General features: G+C 28.2%; 1 protein-coding gene across 1 annotated transcript in view; it reads right to left on the bottom strand.

The window, feature by feature from the left end:
• The window catches only part of cnc (cap-n-collar), a 58895-nt gene extending 40431 nt beyond the window's left edge, over positions 1–18464 (bottom strand). Inside the window, exons 1-2 of the mRNA XM_067280325.1 lie at positions 18318–18464; positions 13929–13988 (exon numbers count right to left, since the gene is read on the bottom strand). Of these exons, the coding sequence (XP_067136426.1) occupies positions 13929–13970 (42 nt within the window). The 5' untranslated portion in view covers positions 13971–13988; positions 18318–18464. The remainder of the gene's footprint in view (positions 1–13928; positions 13989–18317) is intronic.
• Between the last annotated feature and the right edge of the window lie 7480 nt (positions 18465–25944).

The raw sequence follows: 25944 nt of genomic DNA, 5'->3' as shown, positions 1-25944 counted from the left end.
GTTTTTTTTTGCCCCAAGTGAAACAATAACAATAGGGAAATTTTTAATTTCAAATAATTTACACATTAAATTTTATTTTAATAACTTGTGGGAAAAGCGGATCATTATTTTAAGTTCGAGAAAAACCCAAAAATGAAAAATAATTTTATTAAGTTTTTTAATAAAAAAAATCTTATTTTTGGCGCAAAATTTATGCCAAAAGTTTAAAATAACTTATGAAAGCGCCTATTGATAAAGCGGGTTTAAATTATACCGCTTGTTCTTCATTACATTGAGGGCTTGTGTATATTTACAATTTTATTTATAGGGAACAGTTTTAAAACATTTTATACACACAAAAAACAAATCACGCAATGACCTATATACAGCATAACCATTTTTAGAAATTCGCATTTTAATAAATTACTTTTAAAAAATGTTATGACCTATATCATCAACCACTGTCATTGTCATTTTCTCCACCTGAACATAATGATATAATAATTCATATTTTTTAAAATATATTGATTACAGTCTATAGTAGTATTTAAAAATAAACTATAATACATGCTTTATAAAAAAATAAATTATTTTTTTCATAGAAACAATACATTGCCAACTGATGTTATCTGTAAAATTTCAGATCTGATTGATTAGGATTATTTTTCCTTTGTTATTTTTATCTGAGATACAAAAATATACCAAAATTTTTTAAGTACATTTTATGGTAAATTAACTAAGTTGTGATTACGAAATTTATCCTACATTACAAAATTAACCAGCTTCATTTAAAGTTCAAAAAATTATTATGAAAAAATTATGGATTGCTAGAAATTGTTTAATGCAGATATTTATAAAAATTAAAGTTGTTATTATTATTATTTTTTCATTAAATTAACGTTTTCAGCATTTGAAAAGCTGGAAATTATATATTCTTATTCATATATCATTGCTTTGATGGTTACATCAAAGCAATGATATATGAATAAGAATATATCATTGAAATGAATATATCAAAAAATGTCTAGGGCCCCCAAAGTGGGTTAATCTGGCCCTGATGACCACTATCAAAAGTGGTCATCAGGGCCGGATTAACCACTTTGGGGCCCTAGACATTTTTTTCTTACTGAGCCCTCTCTCTTTCCCACAAGAAATAGAGCACACAAAAAATATAAAACAATAAATAAAACAAAACTAAATAATGTGTGAAAAACTAAAACAAACCTTAAATAAACTTTATTTACAAATTCAGAAAAGTAAACTATCTTATTTACAAATCTTTTCAAAATAGACAGTTTGACCGCGCCCTTCAAAAAACTGGGCCCTAGACATTTGTCTCGTTTGTCTATGCAATGATCTGGCCCTGGTGGTCATGACTAGAAAAACACTCATTTTGATTTTTTTGCGTAAATAAACACCTCAGGTACAGTACTTTTATCATGTAAAATGGCATATTTTTACCTCCATTAGATTCCTATCAGAGATCATATGTGTGTCATCAACTTGTATTCAATTGTTAGACAATTAGAATTTTTAAACACTTTCCTTGTAAAATTAATATTTTTCTTAGTTATGACATTATCAAAGCAAAACTACAATAGTATGTATGAGGGCAGTTTTATTTTCAAGCTTTGATGGTCCTTAAAACAAAGACAAGTGTAGATAATAAAATGAATTTATTACCAAAAGTTAGGTACAAACATGGTTACTTTTCGACATAATCCCTGTGAAGATTGAGGAATTTGTCTTATCTGTAGATGAGCTTTCCCATCCTTTTGTCATAGAATGTTGCCGCCAGTGAATTGAGATGGCCTTAACAACGTTGTTTTGAAGATCATCACTACTCTCAAACCTCTGCCCTGCTAGCCACATTTTCAGTTCAGGAAAGAGGTGGAAGTCTTCACAGATTAAAAAGTTCCAAGCTGGGTGTAAATCTTCACCATCTTTAAACACCCAGCATATAGCCCCAATTTAGTGCAGAGCAACTTCTACCTCTTTCCTGAACAAAAAAAGTGGCTAGGAGGCCAGATGTTTGAGACTAACGATGATCTTGAAAACAATGTTAGGGCCCATCTCAAGTCGTCGGCAGCAACAATGTATGAAAAAGGAATGGAAAAGCATGATGATTATATAGTAACCATAAGTTAAGTAACCATGTTTGTACTTAACTTTTGGTAATAAATTCATTTTGTTATTTACACTTGTCTTTTTTTTTATGGACCATGGAGATTGAAAAAAAAAAAACAACCAACATATATAACAATTTTCAGATGAATATACAAATTCATGATAAATTTATTTACTTTACAATTGGGTAAAATAAATAAATTCAACATCTATTTTCTTACTGACTTGTTTATTTATACAAGAAAATAATTTTTTACAAATTTTTTTAAATAAAAAAAAATATAATGTTCAAAATGAAAATAAATTCTGTTTTTGTTTTCTGTATTACTTTTGCTTATAAAAAAATTAAGTATTAATACAAAAGACACGCATACTTATTAAATAAAATAAGCTGACAAAAATTGCTAATAGAAAACTTTTTTGCCTATTGCAAAATGAATCGTGTATTTCAAATAATAATTTTCAGATAAAATTACATATGCCTATTGTATGCGTAATTATGTGTTTTGAAATAATTATATTCATAATTTGTATAACAATATAAGGAAAAAATTCAATTTTGAAGTAGCTCATTAAAGGATAATATTTATATATTTTAGAACAACAAAGGGATTCTTCGCCTTTTAGAATAGAATTTCAGTGATGAGAAGTTTACATTTGTATGTCTTCAGTTATAAATACATTTCATTAAAATTATTGCTAGACTTATTTTTATCAAAAAATAGAAAATGTAAAACAGTTTAATACATTAATTTTTTAAAACTTAACAGTCAAGTTAAGTTTTCAAAAGCAAATGATGACCTACAAATATTAATTTCATAAAAATTGAATTTTTAAAGTAAAAAATATATAAATATCTTTTTTATTTATACTTTTATTTATAAATAATTGCTACATAATCTAAGAAATAATATTTTTTTTAAAATCTGCAGTATTTAATAATAAAAAACATTTAATTTAAAACTGTGTTTTTTAGTTATGTAATTTACCTATTTTTAATAATAAAACTAGTTTGCTTGGAAATAAAATATTTATTGCTGGTTAGATTTTATTACAAATTTTAACACAAAAAAAACTTTGTGTATTTTATGTGTTCTTTTATAAAGAGATTATTTTAATTAATTACAGATTATTGTTTTTATTATTATTATTATTATTATTATTATTATTATTATTATTATTATTTTAATCACAATATACATAATACAATTCATAATGAAATTTCCATATTGTTAAATAGCATTTAAACTTTTTTATTTAGATTTATGCATTATCATTATTTTATATTCTTCTAAATTAAAAATATATGTTAAATTTATAAAAGTCATTTATATAATTTTCATATTCTTTGGTTTTTTAGAGTTCATTAATGTTTTAAAACTGACATATATAAATGCAATCCCAATGAGTCAATTATAAGTCATAGATAATCTTGATTCGTAATCACCTTAGATATAAATTTTAAATATATCTTCAATAGTATATTTAATCTCTAAACTTGTTTAGAATTTAATATTTACAATATTATTCATAACTGTATAACTGAAAACAAGTTTTAATTATCTTCTCATCTATGAGACAGTTATAATAAAAACTAAAATCAAGCATATCATAAGTTTTATTGATATGATTAACAACAGAATAATGTTATAAATTATCATGATTTATAATCTATATAATACTGTATTTGATAAATTGATAATGGTAACAAGTAAAATACAATAAATAGTACAAATATGAATTAAATTTAACACAGACTGAGATTTTAACCTGACACTCTATGTAAGGATTTTAAAATTGATCATAAAAAATATTTCCCGAGAACCCCTGCTCTACACAATATTCTAATAACAGTCTAAAAAATCACAGAGCAATATATATATTTTTAAATTTGAGTAGAACAACATAATAAAATATAAAATAAATTGTAAATTAATTTTATTTATGATAAACAAAAATTTCTACAATATATTTTAATATTACGTAATTATTAAATAAACTTATTTAGCTTATCATCAAAGTAAAACTTCATACGCAAAACCAACTTAATGTTTATTTACAGAGGTTTTTTTTCTTCCAGATTAACTGCAATGTTTACTAACAGAAATAGTTTATATAGTTTCCAAACTGAAACTATTAATACGTCTGTTTGGAAAATTAAGAAATTATATACCTTGTATATAATTTTCCAAATTGTATTAGTAAGGTGACCAACCTTTTTATAATGAAAAGGAGGACACATAAATTGAAGGAAAAAATATTGTAAATAAAAGAAACATTTTATTCATTGCAATAATAATACACTATAATAATCTCTGCATGCGCAGTGGCGTAGCTAGCATGGGTGACACCCGGGGCAGATATCGTGGTGTCAACCCAAGTCATACCGTGGGTGTCACCCTTCTTAACTGTTTTATAAAACAGTATCGAATTACAAACTTGAACGCTATATCGAATAAGCAATATCATCACATAGGTTTCTATTGACTAGCATGAATCCATTTACCTTTTTTTTTTAGTCGTGGGTTGTTGAGTCGGTCGAACTTTCCATGACTTAATGTTAAAGCGCGTTGTCAAGGTTTATTTCGCAACTTATTTTTTCACAGTCAGGTGTCAAGGGAGGACAGAACTTACAAAAGGAGGACGGTTGGTCACCTTAGTATTAGTATATAATTATCCTAACAACAAATGTATTTCTTAATATATTATTTTTTTCAAAGTTATCAATCAATCAAACTAATACTAAAATTAGTATTAAAATGTTTATGTATATATTCATATATAAGTAAATATGAACTTTAATTATTTTCTATTTGTATCTACTACTAAAACATTTTAATAAATTTTGAATTTGAATTATAATTAGATGTAAAATGTATTAACTATGTATAATATCAAAATAAAAATTAATAATAGATTTCTTATACATTCTCTATAGTTAAATATGATCAAGATTATATAAATGCCAATTCAATGCAACTCTTCTTTGTTTTTAAGCTGTCATAAATATTAGTTAAAGTACAGTAAAAAAATTAATCTATCTAAATTCATTTTTATTTCTTTAAATATTTCAATCTTTTCTCATTTAATAAAAAATCCAGCAACAAGTTACATATCTTTCCCAGCAAGAGTAAAAAACTGCACTATCTGTTATGAGATTTGATTTTTTTTAAATTTTTATACTATTAATCATTGTAAAATGACAAAAAGCTTAATTTTGAGGGTATGGATGGGTTTTATAAAAGATTGTAAATGATAATAACAAGTAAAATCATCATTGAGTCTGACCATACTCAAGATATGACATACAACCCCTTTTACCTCCCAACTTTGTCAACCTTTAACTACCAAAATTTAATAGCATCAATCCTTCTAATACACAAACCTTCCTGCAAAATTTCAGAAATTTTCAATGAAAAGCATAAGAGTTATTAAGTTTTAAAGTGAATGAAGAAAATTGTGTCACCCCACACCAACATTCATTCATACATATAGAAAAAACCCCCAAATTTTTTTTTGCATTTCTCAATGTTTCAAGGTCCAGAGTCCAAAAATGTAAAAATCTTAGAGGAGGTCATTTTTGACCAATCACCATACTTTCCTTCTATAACAGCTCGGAATGTAAAAATACAGATTAATATTTTATTGAAAGACCATAGGTCAAATTCAAAATGTTAAAAAAATACAGTGGACCTTGGTTATAGTGCTGCTCGCTATAGCGCAGGCGATATTTGCAATGCAATAAGCTCAAACATGTTTATACAGGTCTGTGCGGTGTGAGTAGTGCATTTTATTGTTACTGCATATTGAGTAATTGTGTATGTATTGAGTTCCTGCATGTATTTTGAATAGCGTTTAATTATTGTATGCATGATGAGTAAAACAAAAGCTTTACAGTGTGAAAGAAAAGCTTGACATTATTGCTAAAGTAAAGAGCGGAGTTTCAAAAGCAAACATAAAAAGAGAATACGGCATACCTGAAGGAACTGTAAGGGGTTGGATGGCAGAGGAGACAAAACTGAAATCATTTGTTGATAAGCTTGACCAAGATGCTGGGCTTACTTGAAAAAAGACAAGACTTGGAAAAAATCAAAATGTTGACGATTGCCTCTATGCATGGTTTGTGCAAAAAAGAAGTGAAGGTATTCCCGTATCTGGAACTGCTTTAAAGTTGCAGGCTGAAAAATTCCATGTAAGCTTAAAAGCAGGAGATTTTAAGGCTTCTGATGGTTGGTTGTGGAATTGGCAAAAACGACATGGCATCTTCCAAATTTCCATTTCTGGTGAAGCAAAGTCTAGTGATATTGAAGGCGCTGCAGAATTTTTCAAAAGTTCACAATTTCCATTAAGAAAGAAGGTATACTGATGCACAAGTTTATAACTGTGATGAGACTGCATTATATTACAGAAAGTTGCCAAGTAAAACCTTAGATTTAAAAAGTAACCCACAAAAGGCAGGATTAAAACTAAGCAAAGAAAGGAAAACAGCTTTATTTTGTGTAAAGCTGGTAATCACAAGATGATGCCACTCATTATAGGTAAAAGTGAAAACCTACAACGTTTCAAGTCAATCAATATAAAATCTCTGCCAGTTGTTTATAAAAACAGATAAACGCTTGGATGACTTCTAACATATTTCATGACTGATTTCACAATTCCTTTGTTCCCTCTATGCAAAAATTTCTGACAGGATTGAGCCTAGATCCAAAAGCTTTGCTTCTCTTAGATAATTTTCCAGCTCATCCACCAGCTGATAACCTTGTGTCTGACGATGGTAAAATAAAAGTAATGTATCTTCCAAAAAATACTACTGCTCTTATACAACCCTTAGATCAAGGCATTATTAGTGCTTTCAAAACAAATTACCAAAGAGAAATGATGAAGTCATTATTAGCATTAGACATTGACATCAACATATTTTTAAAAAAATGGATCTCAAAGACGTGTCCTACAGTATTGGACTTGCCTGGCAGGCAATCACATCAGAGACAATTAGAAACTATTATTTATAGTCGTCTACGTGGACGTTATTTATTAATAGGACCTTGTACTGGTGTATTGGCACAGTAATGAGAGTTAATTCAGGAAAATTTCTTTATTTTATCACCTGTAGTAGCAATATCCGTAGTACAATACGGATATTGCTACTACAGGTGATAAAATAAAGAAATTTTTCTGAATTAACTCTCATTACTGTGCCAATACACCAGTACAAGGTCCTATTAATAAATAACGTCCACGTAGACGACTATAAATAATAATTAATTTTTTAAGGACAGTAAGGCTTTTCTAATTACAATTAGAAACTGTTGGAAAAAATTAAATGAATCTAATAATCAAGTTGATCTTGACCAAACCACAGCACATTCAGATTGAGCTTCAGATAATATCTTCATTCAGGCTGAAATTTTTCATGTCCGGGAAATGTTGAATGAGCCAGAAATAACTAATGATTCTTTAACTGATTGGTTAGATGTGGATGCTAGAGAAGATATTTGTCAGAATATGACTGATGAAATGATTATCGAATCCATTTGTGGTGACAAAGATTGTCAAGAAGAAACAGAAGATGATGAAGAAAGTGCCAGTGGGATAGCTGATATACCGCCAACGACCAAAGAAGCGATAACACCCATGGAAACTGTTATAAAATTGGCTGAATCACAAGAAAATATTAACAGTGTCAGATTGTTGCAATTAGCATCTTTAAAAGGGAAATGATACAAAAGTTATCAAAAAGCAAACAAACAGAAATTACTCACTTTTTTAAGCAATGTTTTGTAATTGAAATGATGTCGAATACATAGATTTTAGTCAAGTTATAGATAGCGTTTGTTTTTACATACAGTACTGTATTTTCAAGTGTGCCTTATATACATAAATAAAATAATACATATACAGTATGTACTTACTAAGATGTATAACTATGTTATGTGACTTTTAATAAAACACTTAAAAAATAAATTGGTTTTTTTATTAAAATACGTAATATGTATGTAGTTGATGGGATGTTTCAGTATATAGCTCAAATCGTTCTGAGTAAATTTATTGTGTCACCACCATGCCGCTTGGTATAATGCGGTTCACCTTATAATGTGGGTGTTGTTTCCCACCCAACATGCGAGTTATATCGGGGGTCCACTGTAACTTGAAACCAATAGAAAAGCAGTGAAAAAATTATTTAGTCAAATTAGTAAAAAAAAGATTGATATCTAAAATAAAACATCCAAGATATAAAAGATGTTGTGCTGAGTAAAAGCTATGGCACCCTAATTAAAGTCAAAATTTTTCTTGAGTGCTTCTCCTTTCATAACAATAAGCTTGGCACTTCCAAGCAATACTATAAGCGATTACATCCAGCACATTCCCTCAACTAACTACAAGTGTTCAGTGGTTTTATCCATTCTGTCACTGATGGTACTTAAATTAATAAAAGTATTTTCTGAAAATATAGAGCACATTCCTTGAGATACATATAACATTGCTATGAAATGGCCATTATGGGTTAAACTGATTTCATATCAACTAATTTTTCAAGAAGATTCCTTGAGTCCTCTTTGATTCTGCCTTGTACCTAATCTAACACATTAAACAAAACACAATATGGTTACAATATCAAACACAACAAAACAACACTGTTCACATTATCACACCTCATATACAGTACATGAACAATATTAAACTTTATACATCCACACAGAATCAGCTGCATCTCTTGTAATCTACAGACACATATTCAAATGATATACAAATGGAGTTTGGTCTAGAAAAATGCAAAATACTCTACATTGAAAAAGGAGTTCTAAAGAAAGGAGACTTTGTACTCAGAGATGGAGATATTATTATGTCCATGGAAGAAGACAAGTTTTACAAATGTTTAGGATTCCAACAGGTCAAACTTACAGAACATGCACAGAAAAGCAAAAATTAACACTCAAATACCAGAACAGATTAACTGCAATACTAAGAACACACCTAAATACAAAAAATACTATTAAAGCTAATAATACATATGTTGTCCCTGTACTCATCATTCTTTTGGAGTAATAAACTGGACATGCACAGATCTCAAGTAACTCCAAAGGAAAACAAAAACTATATTTACTAAGCATAAACAATGTCACCCAAAATCATCCACAGAAAGACTAACTGTTCCTCATAAAGAAGGTGGCCATGGCTTGACTAATATTGTGTGACCATACTCCATGATTTTGTATATATGTCTTTAGTGTTAAGCCTAATATTAAGTTTCCTTAGTCTTTTGTTCCATATCTTTTCTCAAACTTTCTAATGGTCTTTCCTTCCTGCTGGTGGGAACACATTTTCAGAGAATTACACTGAAAAATAATAGTGTGTAAAAACCCTGAGGCGAGTCGGTGAGAGAGATAACCATTCTTGAGCTAGTGTTCAGAAGAAGCAGATGGAAAAAGGAAAAATTCCAGGTCATCGTTGCTGAGTGAGATGTACAGGAGATCTTAGGTCGTCTGCAGGGAAACGACTGAAATAGACGGACACTAAAATCGAAAGTTTGGTGAATACTTAGGAACCATCAGATCAGAGATAGTAAAAAAGGGAAAAAAAGATGGTGAAAACTGAATTCGGCACAAGTCTCCATTTTGAGAAGAGTGAAGACCAAACAAAAGGAAAACCTGGGTACCCCACCAGCACTCTCTTTTTTTTCTTATTATTCTTACCCCTCATCTCATCCTTTCCTTCTTTATTTCTCCTTTAGAATATAAGGTAGTTTTAGTTAGTTATAATATTTCAGGAAAATATCTCAACAGGAAAGAACCATTGTTGTGAAAACATGTCACCCTCCTTTGTTCACACAAAGATCTATCACAGCAATCTTGTATATATTGGTGTTGCATAGTTGGAATCCTAAAGAATCTAGTGTAGCCGCAAGAACAGTTAATAAAATATTTTATTGTGTACAACCTTGTATTGTATTGTTTGTCCGCGTGTTCACCACAATTGATAACCTTCACTATAAACAAAATTTCGACACTGTGGGAGTTTTCTATAAAAAAACATCAAGATTGCATAAAGCTATAACTCTGGCAGACAATAGAAACAAGTCTTTAAGCCAGTACCATAGGCCTGGAAATATTATTTAGAGTGCCATAAAATTTAATTTTAGTAATAATTTCATTTTAACATTATACATTGTAAAAATTTGCTTATTTTATTTACAATGTAAACTGTGTGTCATGTAAAGTCTTGTTCAAACATGTTTTTGAAAGTTTTAAAAAGTTAGAACACAGCAATATTTGATTGATATAACCATTTTTTGTACTCATTCCTGGTGAAGACCAATAAAGTGTAGCTGAAAACGTTCGAACAGTAAAATTTTTTTACTTGTTTGCAGGAAATTGTGTTTAGGTGTATTATTTCTTTGAGTATTACAGTTCCAGTTTATATGTGTGCAGTTTTTGTTTTATGTCTTTAAACTTACACTCTGACCACCTGGACATAGCTCAATGCATAAATAACATAGACACCATTAAGCAATCATGGGCCCAAATGGCACTTTGTGGCAGGCATGCCTATGACATAATCAGTATCATTCAAGTGTCTGCCTTATCAATTTTCAGTGATAGGTTATGTGCCTATCATGGTCATTACAGGTAACAGGGAATCAGGATTCGATTCTGGAGAGGGAGCCTGAGAAATAGCTACCACATCCAAGGAAGGCAGCAGGTGCACAAATTACCCACTCCTGGCAGGACTAAATTGACAAAACTGCATCAAACAACTGGCTGACTAGGGACTGCATGTTTACAGAAACAGAGGGATTTATGGTTGCCATTCAAGATCAGATCATAAACACTGAAAACTACACAAAACATTCTAAAAGATACATCACTCACAAATGACTCTTGCAGAAATGCCATATTCTGCAAGAAATAATACAACATATAACCTCTGGTTGCAAGCTCTTAGCACAAACAAATTATTTACATATTCATAATCAAATCAAATAGCAAATATAATACACCAAGAGCTTGCACACAAACACAGATTATTAAACACCCAGGTACATACTGCAAATATATTCCATAGTCAATATTAGAGAATGACACACAAAATATACTATGACAGAGCCATAATCACAAATAAAGCAATTCATCACAATAAACAATTGCAATGAGTTTGCTTATATAATAGACATCTCCATTCCAAACACTCATAACATGAAAAATGCTCACATTGAAAAAATCAACAACTACACTCCACTCATGCAAGAAATAATACAACTGTGGAAGATGAATAGCATATTTATTGTGTCTATTTTCCTCTCTTCTACTGGTATCATACCACATATACTACACAAAAGTCTAGAAACATTAAACCTTAATAAAAACATATAGATGATACTACAGAAAGCCACAATATTGAACACATCATACTGTTACGAAATTTCCAGACAGGAACACACAACAACATAATGTTAACTTGTTTGGGTAGCTATGCCTTGACTTTAGTCCAGCATAGCAATAGGCACTACTATATGTTGAGATTGAAATTTGCAACTTAATAATAATTATATATATATATATAATTATTATTAAGTTGCAAATTTCAATATATATAATATACAAATATATATATTGAAATATATATGAAATATATATATTGTGTGTGTGTGTGTGTGTGTGTGGTGTGTGTGTGTGTGTGTGTGTAGATATACAATATGCATTATTACTGTAAGAATATACTTTATCACCAATATCAGCTTCTTTATAATTAGGCTATACAAAAACAATTACTTGAAAATTTGAATTAAAGTATGAAATTATTACTTTAAGTACTAAAATAACAATTTTATACTACTTTAATAATAAAACATTTTAATTGGTACATTTCTCTTGTTTTGGTCTAAAGGGAATAGGTAATGCATTGTAATGAATAAACACTAGAATCATCAGATTTGTGAACTAACTATAACCACTGTTGTTGATCATTAGTTTATGTAAATAAAAAAATTTTATAAAAAGTTTCCATTTATAAAAAACTTATATATAAAATTTAATATGAAATTACAATAATGAAATGGCATAAACTATTCTTAAACACTTTCATTTATATAGTTTTATGTTTAGAACAGTTGGAAATACAATTTTTTTGTGTTGCAGCAGTATATTTTTCACAAACTTTTTAGTTTGTTTGCATATATCCATGGTTTTATTTTCTCATTTTTCATTTGATAAGTGCTGCTATTTATTTTTCATCGTTTGATAGTTCCTTGATCAGATATATATTTAGAGATTTTGTTCTATTTTCTTAAATTTGTAAACTGTTTGGATAATTGTTTTGAAAGATATAATAAGTAGTCTCGTATTTTCATGGTGTTTTTCAGTTAGTTCTTTGTAAATTATAAATGCATATTTTAATAGCAGCAAGGTCAAGAATGTTATAAAAGGATTGTACTGGCTGTCTTCTAGAACTTGTTTTCACCAAATATTTTTACCATTTCATAGATAAAAACTTAATACTTCATGTTATTATACAATAATATTGTTTTTGGTTTTTGATAATCATTTGCAATGAAAACAGATTAATGTAAACTATTTAGTAAGAGAACATTTTTGTTAGCCTTTCCCTGATATATTGTTAAGAAACAACACAGTTATATCAATTATACACACAGTAGTAATAAACTGTGGTCAAATTAATCAGTTTGGCAGTTTTAGGCAATAAAGAACTCACTATAGATGTTTGATTTCATATCAGCTAAACCTGACACAGGCCCCTGAATAAGGCTGAAAGCATTTATTAAACAGTTACTGCTAAAAAGTGTGAAAAAAGAGTGAATTTTCTTTATTATACGATAGTTCCAGCTTAAGATTCGATAAGTTTTAGATAGAATCAGTCTACTGTTTCAAATCATGGTTAATATTACCCTAGGTATACAAAATGGCAGCTTGTCTCTGATTTCAGCAAGGAAACAGTGGGATGCATGTTCTAACTTAACCTAACCTAACCTATTCTAATAAATTACCATAATTATTAGCAACCAAATTATTAGAATAGGTTAGGTTAGGTTAGGTTAGAACGTGCGTCCCACATAATTTTATGACAATTTCAAAGATATTAAAATAATTATGACAAAATTATGAAAACTACAGCAAGTGAAACAATGAATACAGTTGAAATGTCCTATACAGAGTTTCTGGTATATTATTTTCAATGAAATAAATAACTTGTATCTAGAAAATTTATATCACTATTAAGTAATGAAATTGTATTTTGAATATATTAATTGTTGAAAATTTAATAATAATTTTGGATATTTATTTAGCTTGATATCTGTATCATCACTAATAACATTTTAGAAGAAAACATATTCTTAATGATTAGTTACATTAATATTTCAAATATCCATCATAATTTGGATGTTAAAGAAACAGTAAAATCCAGAATCCTAGAAGCACCTATCTCTTAAAATCAAATTTCACAAGAAATGTCAATAAAAGCGAATATCTACATTTCTTAATGTTTATCGGATTAGAAATTCCATTTTAATTCTTTCTAAAATTTATATATTTAATTCCATATGTAAATTCTAATGAATAAAAAAATCTGACAATGTCAAAGTAAAAACAGACATGATGTAGAAGTAATGTTTTTATATAAAGTACTAGTACCTTTATATCTTTTTAAATAGTAAAACAGTTGAAATGATTTATACATAACAACTGTATATTGTTGAATAATTTTCCTTAAAGTAGTAAAAAATCTTTGAAAAAAACATTTTTTCAGTTTTCTAAAATATGTATAATGCATGCTACTGGATATTAATAATAAAAATATCACATTACCTTTTGCAAAATGTCCATTTCTAATGGTTGCAAAACATCCATTCTATTCAATATTGTATGCTGTGAATTAAATAAAATAAACATTAAAAAAATTATTTTACATATTAATTCAAAAAACCCAACATTTTCCAGTTCTCAACAGAAATAAAATTACTTCTCATTAATATTTTTTGTAAAAGAAAAATAAAAAGGCAGTGAATGTCTCTTATAGACAAAATTTCAATTAAATTGTTTAATTTTGTAAAGAAATGGAAAAATTTCAAGGAAAACATCATTTATTTCTTTTGAGTACAATGAAATACTTGTTTTTTAAAACTATAATTTATTTTTATATATCACCTTATTGTAATAATTTTATAAAAATATAAAAATTATAAATAAAAATCATCTATCAAGTAAAACACTAAAGATTAAGATAAATAATTTTTGATAATTTTTTTAATAACTATAAAGATTACGTTTTGAATCTAATGAAAATTTAATAGCTAAAATTTTCATTAAAAAGAATCATAAACAATTTTTTACAGTGTCGTATACAACACTGTAAAAGGTTTTTTTGTCAGTGACTTTGTGTTACTCACTGCAGTGTTGATAGTAGAAGACGTTTCTTGTGTTTTAAACAATTTTTTAAATACCTAATTTTTCACAATAATGCAAATCAATTACTAATTCCATGCAATATTATGACCAATTATCAAGCATCATTAAGAATTTACTTTTTTATTTTGAATTTTTTACATGAATAAATATTTTGTGCCCATCATGTGTTGAACATTAATAGTTCTACACTCTTCAATGTTATAGTTATATCTTTCAGAATCTCGATAAAACGAACAAAAAGCTGCCGACGTATTTGATAAACTTTTGTAATTGTGAATTGAATCAAGCTTATTTAAAAATACATTTTATACAATTAACCACAGGGTGGAGATCTGGTAATTATGCAAGTTGAGTAATTGGAAAATGACTATTGATGACATTTACTAAAAATATTTATAAAAATCTTTTTATGGATTTTTATTAAACTTTAAGTTTATAAAAAAAAAAGACAAATTGAAATTGAAAAACTGTTTTCATTAACAATGCATAGTGAAATGTATTTTTAGATAGGATGATGAAGAATATTTCTCTATTAAATTTCTTAAATATCTCAGTGTTGTTAGTTTTGTGAAATAGGATCAATTCTCAGTTAGCAAATAAATTTTGAAAATCATGTTTATTCATTTATTATGGTAAGAAATGAAGCCAATGAAATATTTTTGCATTTTATTAAAAGAACATTAAAAATTTATTCAATGATATTTAATTTAAGTATTTCATCGCATCTTTCTTTACACTATAAATCTAGAGTTATAAAAAATTATTAGTTTTAAAATAATTTATGGGCCTACCTAAGAGATATGAATTGAATAGTTTTATCTTACTACATTTAAAATTTATTATTTTTTTCAAAGATTTTACTGAATATTATCTAGACTAAACTCTGGAATCTGCTTTTAAATAGGTTACTATGTATTCCTCAATGGTAAATATTTTCCTAACTATAATAGATTTTTTTCATCTATGATATTCAGGAAAATATTTAGAATTTGTGGAAAAAAAAATCATAAAATCAAAATATTAATAGTTAACGTATAATAACATCTTTTAATGCCCGTGCATGGAATATCGAAATTAAAACAATAAATATCTATGACTAGTATATATGGATCTTTATGGTATAGTTTTAGAATCACAAATGAAAGAAAAAGTCACTTTAATTCAAGCAAATATGTTTTTAATGGAATAAAAATGTTTTTGATATTGATTCTTTCTCAGTTAGAACACAAATAATTTAACTAAATCAAATGTAAATAAAATTTCAAAATAAATAGAATATTTAGAAGCTTCAAACACAACTGAAACCAATAAGGAAAAAAAACAAAAATAATAGCAAAAAGAAACTTAAAAATAAAATAGTAAAGAATAAAAATAAAATAAAAGTGTATATACAAATTAAAATAATAATTATATTTGATTCAGTTAACTTATTTATGTTCTAACTTAGAAAGACCTATTAATTGAGGTCAAAAATGTTTTTATTCTATTAAAAACTAATTACTGGAATTAAAAAGGCATTTTCTCTTTTATTTTTGGAATCTTATCCAGTTTTATAGATATATTACATCACTAATCACAAATGATTTGACTAATTGTTAACAGCTTTGCCATCTTCTTGAATCTGCCATTAATTTTGACTGTTATCTCATAGAATCTCTAACATTCCAAACAATATTCAATATCTATAAAGCTATAACAATGTATTGAATAAATGAATCACTACTTAATGCTTTGATACTACCAAGTACTATATAAATAAACTATTTTGAATATCTTGCTACATTTATATGTATATTATTAAACAGCATCTACTTAAAAAATGTACTCATATATAGCATTAAAATTATTGTTTAAAATCTTCAGAAAAATATTTTCTCTTCTGTTACAATAAATCAATAACAATTAATAGCTGAATCACATCTTAAAGAATGAATTAAGTATAATAATAAAGTTTGACTCTTTATACTAATAAACTTTTTATTTGTAGAAAAACAAATATTTTTGTCAATTTTTTGCTATCTTCAGATTTTAAATTTTTAGTTACAGGTGTTATAAAACAGTTTCAAATTAGCAAATAGTTTATTCTAAAACAGCGATTCTCAATCTTCTTAACTCTGCAACCCCCAAATAGTAAATATAAATAAAATTAATATTTCGCGACCCCCACCCAAAGGAATAATAACAGTAAGCCTTACTATTACTAATTGAATTTTGATTGTAATTATAAATGTAAACAACTGCAACCATCACATTACTTTCTTTTCTTTACATACGTACTTATTGTAAGTAAAATGTTTATAAGTTTATAATAAATGATTTTTTTCTCATAAAATGATTTCATTATTGTTTTACGACCCCCCCCTTTAATATCACCGCGACTCCCAGGTTGAAAAATGCCATTCTAGAATATTAAGATCTGACATACACTTTTAATTTTCTAAAGAATTTTGTATAAAATCTAATGAAATTGTCTCATTTATAAAGCATACAAGTAATAATAATAATAAAGTGAAAAAAAGAACAAAATTACAAACTACAGTTACTATGTTATTTGAATATGCTACAAAAATGGTTCTTAAAGTATAGATTAGTAATGTTTTGAATCTGAAAAAGTAAATAAATTAGTAAAAAATTTGTTGCAAATAAAGAAAATATCATAATTTCTAAGAAAAGAATGAACAACTATACTATTTTTAACTGACTTATATATTTATAGTATATTATCAAATATATTTTACTAAAATATAAACTTTGGAGTTGTAGCTAATTGCTTAGACTTTATTCAGTTTTTCCAAATCAATTTTACAGTTAAAAAATTTAATAAATTTCTTATCCATATGCTAAACTATTTATAAAATTTATAATTAAGTTCTTACATATTTTATTCAATTTCAAATGACTACTTCATTAATTTTAAATCCAACGGTAAAGTCCAACAAAAAGTTAATACTCGAAATAATTTTTCAAATAAAGAATGAAACATAAAAGGGGAAAAAAGGACGAATTTGTTATAGTTTATTAATTATAAATCAGCCTTAATATGATATTAAGTACACAAACATAAATTCTATTTTTGTTAATTGCTAATAAATTTACATATAATTTCATTTATCTCTAATACAACAGGATATAGTAGAATAATTACAGTGTATCTATTATAAATCTTATCTAAGAGGTTATTAACTTAATGAGAATTCATTATTAGGCATTATCTATTCAAAATTACATCAGTTTTAATTAATTAACTTTATAATTAATTTTTTTAAGTAAACTGAAAATGGATTATGAGGAAGAAATGTCATGTTTGGATAAATTTAACAAGGAAACACTTTATTAAATACATATTTTCCTGTAATATTTAGTTTAGAACACTAAACTCTGGTGTCACGTGTCAAAGAAATAGATATATTTTTTCGAATTTAAAAAAAAATAATTGAGGAATATGTTAAAAACATCTTTAATATCAGCTGTTACGTTGTTTACGTGCCTTTTTGAAAAACGATGTAGATAGCATTTTAAAATTAAGTTATAAATAAAAAATACTGTATCAGGAACCACATGTCACGCTGGGTCAAAGCCAAATCACGTGACGAAATTGACATATAATTACATATTAAAACAATATTAACTGACGTAAACGACTTGTTAATTACACTAATTATAATAGAAGTGAAATAAAAATAAAATCTTCCATAAAAACATTCAAAAAAATTAATTTAAACACGTTACAGAACACGGCATTTGTTTACGTCGACCTATCACCGATTATTTTAAAACGAGTAAACTTACCTTTGTAAAATTTAATTAATTAAATCCCTTTCTTAATTACTCTTAAAAATTAATTTAAAAATTCGAAATAAATTATTTCAATAAATCAAACTTTTTGATTATTAAAAAAATCAAAGTCAAATATCAACTTGTGTTCGTCTGCGATGATGTCATAGGAGAGGAAATTACCATATGCGCTTGCGCCGGTTTACGTAATAATAATTCGATGACGTCAATATAAGTCTCCGAGAAGTTGAGAGGAAGATCGGGTCTTAGAATTCCCCTTAAAAACTAGTTTATTGTTAAATTTCCACCTACCTATTTACTTAGATTTATCAAACGGTTAAATTTACGTGTTTACTTGTAATTTTTTTAGTAACTATATATTTGTTAGTGGTTAGCAAATACTGTTATCAGTTATCAATCCGATGTTATAGATATAAATGTCGCCGACGATACTTAACTAAGGTTATCATTTTGGACTGTAAAAAAGTCAAATTACAACGAATGAGGAAACAGATATAAGCGAAAAAGTATTTTTTTAAATTAAAAACTAAAAATTTTACTAAATTTGCATTTAATAAAACAGCGAATTTGTAGAATTCCCGATTTTTACATAACAGACAAAAGTTTAAATGTCACTTAAACTTTTTTTTTATGAATAAGCGTGGTTAGTTGACTAATCTAACCGCATAGAAGGTCATATACTATGCGCTAAAGCCACAGATAGCAGTATACCTGACAGGTATACTTGAGCACGTGGATACAGAACGGTCGACGAGAGGGAATGATGGGGGTAAAACTCCGCAGGACATCATACAACAAATTTTTTTTTTTTTTATGCGTTATTGTAGTATTAAATGCTTAACAATAACTATTGTTCTTTATGAACATATTTATTTATTTACATGGGTCTTCTTTAAGTACAGTACACCTGTATGTGTGTATCCTAAGCATACACATTTGAATTTAAATATGCTATATAGGCTACTATTCAAGTTCTTCTAACCTAAAACAATTTCGGGAATAGATTTGTCGTCTTGCAGATTTTTTTTTCCGATCCTTTTCTGGTTAAAAAGCGAACAAAAGCCCAATTCATATCAGAAAATAGATTTGTGGTAGGGTTATAAAGATTTGTTTAAAAAAAAAATACTCGAGGGACATTCTACTCAATTCCCAGTAATGTTGCCAAAATGGAATCAAGGTCTGTTCGGTTCAAGGATGCTTAAATTTGGAATCAAAGGTTAATAGTAAAGGTAAGAAACCTTAGAAACAGCCATTTCTATCAGAAACTTGGCTAAAAACTCAAAAACCAGCAGATTTTTGAACAGATGTTAGTAACAAGTGTGTAAGCTGATCCAAAAGGAGAATAAACTCTAAAGATTTAAAGAATGTGAAGTTAAAATGTTTTCATTTAAAATTAAGAAAACCTGTAATTAATTTTTAAATGCATGAAATAATTTTAGAGAATATTTTTATGCTTCAAACTGACTGTAAAATAAAAAACTTTCTTTAAAACTTCCTAAAGATACACATTAGAAGCCTGTCAGATTATATAAAATAAATAAATCTAGAGATTTGTGGAGCATTTAATACTTACAAATTTTCCTCTTATCAGTGTATTTATTTTAAAATATTAAGCTGGGAATTTTTTCTTCCTATCGCAGTAATCATTTATTCTGCTTATTTAAAAGAAACAGTAATAATTTAAGACTTAAGCTTTCAAGAATAGCTAAAATTCCATGTAGACAATAGAAGATTGTAATCTTATGGTGCTTATACTTTGAAATGCTTTTATAGTATAGAAAGCATTGCCAAAAATTAAACTTAAACAACATATATTTTTTTGTTATTAGTGTTATAAATAAAATATATTTAAGTTATTTAATATAAAATAATTTTTTATAGTTAATTTTGTTTCTTAAATATGCTTAATTATAGTAATTCATTAATATTTTATCATCCTTATGATAAATAGATATATGTATGTATGTATATAGATTTATTTATATTAATTGCATATAAAAAAGTAAAATCTAAACTAATGTTTATGCTGTTATTAGCTTCAGTCTTCAAATTCAACATTCACGAAATTTTCCTTACTAAATTTAATTATTTCCTCCGGAATTTCATAGTAAAATTGATCTTTAATCGATTAGTTCCGAAACTGACCACTACGGGACTTTTGGCGTTTTGGATCTTAATCTGTACGATTTTTTATTGTAGGGGAACATTTAAAAAATGTGCTTTATTGATGACATGTTACAAATTTCGCAGCCTTTAAAGACAGCAAGTGATGAATGTGAGAAGCATCACAGGAAATTAATTACTGTCGGCTTTTTAACATATTGCCTTCAGGTTTTAAACCTTCAAATTGGGAGTCATATTAAACAGTATCCATTGCGTGTAGCGTGAATATGTTGTGCAGATAAAATGTTTTTTACTTAAAAGTGGTAAGTTTCGTTATGGAAATGTCTTCCGCATGTCGTGAAATGTCACCATATCAAATATGGTTGTATTTGGACAGCTAAATATTCCTCTAGACAGCGTTGAATGTGGGTTCTATTAATTACGATCACTCGCTGTTTGAGGAAATTTGAGAATGTCTTATGTAACTCTAGAGTTTGTGGAACAGCTTAAATGTCGCATACCGGAACTATTATTGTTTTCATACTGAGAATACTTTCGAATTCGATTATTCAAAATTTCTCTTTAGCATATGTCCATAAAAACTTTCAAAAATCCATTGAAAATAGTATTCTTTCTATGTGTTTTGTTCTTTACAATGATTAATATGTATCCTTTTATGAAATAATCGTGAGTTGAATCATGCATACATCCTTCCTTATTTCTCTTTCATTATAAATAGTATCTACTACGACGATCGCTACAATTCTTGGTAATATGAATAATTTATGGTTGTTTAAAATTCTATCTATCTTGTTACCTGTCCATTTTATTCGAAAGAATAAGGGCTAAGCGGTTTTATTTTTATGTATACTTTCCGCTTTTCAAGAGAAAACGAATAAATTAAATACAAATATTTCTCAATCATAATTTATTATTTAATATTAAGTCATTTGAATATTGTTTTACGTATAAATATGGACATATTTCATGTTGATATAACAAGAAAGATTGGAGTTCTGACTGCAACTTTTCATAATTTTCCTGTTTATGTACATGAATAACTTATTGAAATTTTTCTCAATTTTTAAATTAGTTGTGCAATATTTTAAATATAAATTTAATTAAAAAATAAGTTTTTTCTTTTGTTTTTAATCATATATTCATGAGAATATGAATCACTAACTGATATGATATCTATTTTCAATCTAATTGATAGCCTATTAGTTATATAATATTTCATGATAAAGAATAATCCATGATAACTAAATTAAACGTTAATATCTATTATAATTACTCTTTTTTAAAGTAAAATTATAAAATATTTTAAAGAAATGTCGTCATTTAATTGTTAAGTCAGGACTCAAAAATTACATGATACAGGTTCAATGATATATTCTTAATCCGGCATCCTTGGGATTTGGCCATTGTCGGACTACAAAAAAATAAATAATAATAAAAATAAAATAAAAATTTAGCAGCGAGCTGCTTAACTTTCCCGGCGACATTTAAAACTGCCTATGTGTCGCCATCTGTTATAAAAAGTTTTTAATGATAAAATATCATATTTTTAATTATTATAAAATGGCAGAAAGCTTAATTTTGAAGGTAGGGATGAGTTTTTTAAAAAATAGTAAATGATAATAACGAGTAAAATCGCCATTAAGTCCAACCCCTCCTGGAGATATGACACATAATCCCCTTTATCTCCCCAACCGGTCGATTTTTAATAACAAAAATTTAATAGCATCAATCGCCCTAATACACAAACTCCTCTGCAAAATTTCAGAAATTTTTCGGTAAAAAGCACAGTAGTTATTAAGCTTTAAATGGAGTGAACAAAATCTCATGCATACGTACACAGAAAAAAAAAATTCGAATTTTTTGCATTTCTCAACGTTTAATGGTCCTTGAATAAAAAAAGGGTGTACTATAGATTACCACCTATGGAATTTCAGGACTTTGATTATATATTTGAACTCAGGGGACCGAGACGAGTTCAACGGTACTCTATTTTTGGACCGGAGACGAAAAATAAAAAAATTATCATACTTTTTAAGTTACCATACTTTTTTAATGCTCTCATGAAGACGGCACCATAGTTGCTAGTACTGCCATCTTGCGGTAAAGTCTGCAAACCATGACGTCGGACTACACATCGGACAGTCATCTCCAGTAGGGTTAAACACGCGATACGAGAGCGGAGAGAGCGACGCGACTTCTGATCATTGCGCGATCGCCATTTCGGTTAATGTTACTTATGGCAGCGAACATGGCAACCGTTCCCACTGTTGGTGCTCTCGACTGACCTTCCGGAGGGGAGTCGCCGGCAGGGCGCCATGTGCTAAACGTCACTAGTTACTGATTCACGGTAGTTCTTGAACAAAGTAATAAAGGGGGGAAACATCTACTAAAGGCAATTTTAACAGCAAGCGACGCGACTCCCGATCGCGATAGCGAAGCCGACTTACCGGAGAGAGCGACGCGACTCCCTATCATCGCGCGATCGCTGGAAAAAAGTATGATAACTTTATTATTTTTCGTCTCCGGTCTAAAAGTAGGGTATCGTTGAACTCGTCTCGGTCTCCTGAGTTCAGATATATACTCAAAGAACCGAAATTCCATAGGCGGTAATCTATAGTATCCCAAAAAAAATAGGGAAATGTTAGGGGCCATTTTTTCATCGATTGCCATACTTTCTCTCTGTTACATATAGCAGTCGGAAAAGTAAAAATGCCGGATTATAGAAAGTGACTTAAGATGGTTTCCGTAAAGATCTTCCGACATCTAGTTAACCATATGCCTATAAACTTATGGAAATAATATAACCTAACCATTAATGCTCCAAACAACGTTTTTTATGTAATGCAAAGCCCAAAACCCAAAATACTTTCAGTTTCTGTAGCAGAAGTCACCAGTATCTTCAAGATATTCAGGATAATTAGGATCTCAATTTTTTTTTCTATGCTCATCAGATAGCCTGCATGTACTGTACAGTATATCAGAAAGAGAGGAGTGCAGCAAAGTGGATGCCAGGCTGCAATTTTTAATTTATTTAGTTTAAAATATATTCTTTCGATCTCAAATTAGTAGTGTCTTGCCCCTGTATATCATACTTTTCCTGATAACAACAGGGTCATGCCGGTCATCCGTTGTGAAGAAAAGTTTTTAATTGAAATCACGCGACTTCCGGTGTAGACTGGAAGTTCGTATATAGTTAATCGGGATCTTCTGCCCCTAATCTTTCCATAACTGTTCTCGATTTTTGTCTGTTCTCGAGATTAAGGACGGACAGACAGACAGAGAGACAGTGGGAATATATAAGTGTACGGTTTTTTCAAATTGCAGTCAAAAATTTTTCTTGCAAACGACTTTTCGAAATCCTATGGTTTCGCGAAACACAGTTTAAATCACTGATCTCAAATTTAATAAATATGAATTAAATAAAATAATTTTATTCTTGGCAGTTTATTAAAAGGTCTATAATAGAAGAATAGATTCTTGTACAGTAAATTTTGTCTACTAAAAATTGACCGGTTGAGTAGATGAAGGGGTTCATGTATCATATCTTCCAGTAGGGTTAGACTTAATGACGATTTTACTCGTTATTAGCATTTACTATTTTAAATAAAACTCATCCCTACACTCAAAATAAAGCTTTTTACCATTTTATAATAATTGAAAATATAAAAAGTTTTTAATAATAAAATATCATAATAGATGGCGTTACAAACGCAAGTTTAATAGAGAGTCTGTAATGAGACGGATAGCTGCCGCCATGTCTTTTCCAATCTATTTTAGCGCAGCCACATACTATACTTACAAGTTAGTTGGAGGAAATACAAATAATCTAGCACTTATTCAAATGTAAATTCGGGAAGAAGAAAATAAATGTCGTTTTCGATTTTAGAATTAATTTTTACTATTGTTTTAAATATCCTGAATGTTAATAATTAAAGTTGTTTTATGTTATGTTCTAAAAATAGATGAAATAAACGTGACATAGTGATACAAAACGTCTCCGAGGACAAAAGTATTATATCTTTTCACCTATTCACCAGGTAAACTAATGCCATTTATTTTTTAAATTAATTTTTTTTTTAAATTATAGTTTTTATTTAATTCGTTACCTTTTATTTGTGTAGAAATATTAATAATAAACATATGAACAAATTGTAAATTACTTAGTAAACTTGAAAAATGCATAAAATATCTACCGTACATGTACATAGTTATATCATTACAAAAATAAATATTTTTAAAAAGATGCACCGGATCAGCAGTAAACTCAACGGTTTCTTCTGAACAATTAGGATGTGAGATATAATATACACATTTACTAAATTTTCCACTAACAATGCCAAAGGCTTTCCACATTGTCTGATTTATAGATCCATATCAGATGTTATAGCATTGACAATTGTTCTTTTAGATTTATGGATATTCCAATGTTTATGATTTCACCCGATGGTTTCATCGTTTTTTCCATAAATGCTTTCGATTGTTTTTTAAATATACGCAATAATTTCAACGAATTAATTTTTTCTACATAAAGTGAGTGTCCATCAGTTGTCGAGTGAATAAAAATCACTGAACACTTGTTGGTCGTGAGTTCGCACCTCACCAACGTGAGTTTTCCTGGTTTCAGAAAGTCCTCTGCGAGTCATTCTCTGTTTCAGATTGCCCCGTGTTGCATTGCAACACGTGGCAATCTGAAACACGTGTCCAATCAATCCAATCCACGTAAAATGGAATATAAAGTATATAAATGCATAAAGAATGAATTCGTTGAAATTATTTGTTTCGTTTTCTGAAATTAATTAATAAGAACACGTTAACTGTAACGATAGAAGATAAAATTTATAATAAAAAAATTACATAAACAATTTTCGTTGAGATTGTGACCTTGTGATTTTTTATTTCATTTTTATTGCATGAAAAATAGCTAGCATACATAATAACAATGAAGTTCCTTCTGACAAGATCATGCATACAAAGCACAAAACAGAGAGTTTTTGTTTCTAACAGGATAATTCAGGATAACACCATTTCTACCGTCAGTGTTCGATGGTGTTCTGAAACCTAAGAATATACATTTTATTGTTTTTGAATTAGCGTGAAAGCAAAATAATAATGATTTATTTGTTTATTATTTTCTTTTACAAAGGAAAGTTAATTATCGTAGTCACTTATAAGGTATCTAAAATGAGGACCTTTCGCCTTTGGCTGCCATAAGACAATTGTATATAGACAACTCATATTCAGACATCTTTTAATTTTAAATTACATCTGTAGATCAATTCTAAGTAGGTGACGAGTAAATTGGCGTAGAGTCGAAACGAATATTGAAACTCCGATGGGAATTTCATCGTGCTTACTAACGCAACGAACTTTCTTTCAATATTAAAAATAAATGTAATAACGTAAAGACAGCGAATTTACCAAGAGCATACATAACACGTTCCCGACTCAAAACGAACAAGCTTGAACCTCGAGATGTGTTCACTCGAGCAAAATAATC

Source organism: Centruroides vittatus, unplaced genomic scaffold (assembly GCF_030686945.1).
Source record: "Centruroides vittatus isolate TY-2023 unplaced genomic scaffold, ASM3068694v2 contig_12, whole genome shotgun sequence".
Taxonomy (NCBI): domain Eukaryota; kingdom Metazoa; phylum Arthropoda; class Arachnida; order Scorpiones; family Buthidae; genus Centruroides; species Centruroides vittatus.
This window is presented reverse-complemented; position numbering and strand designations above follow the sequence as displayed.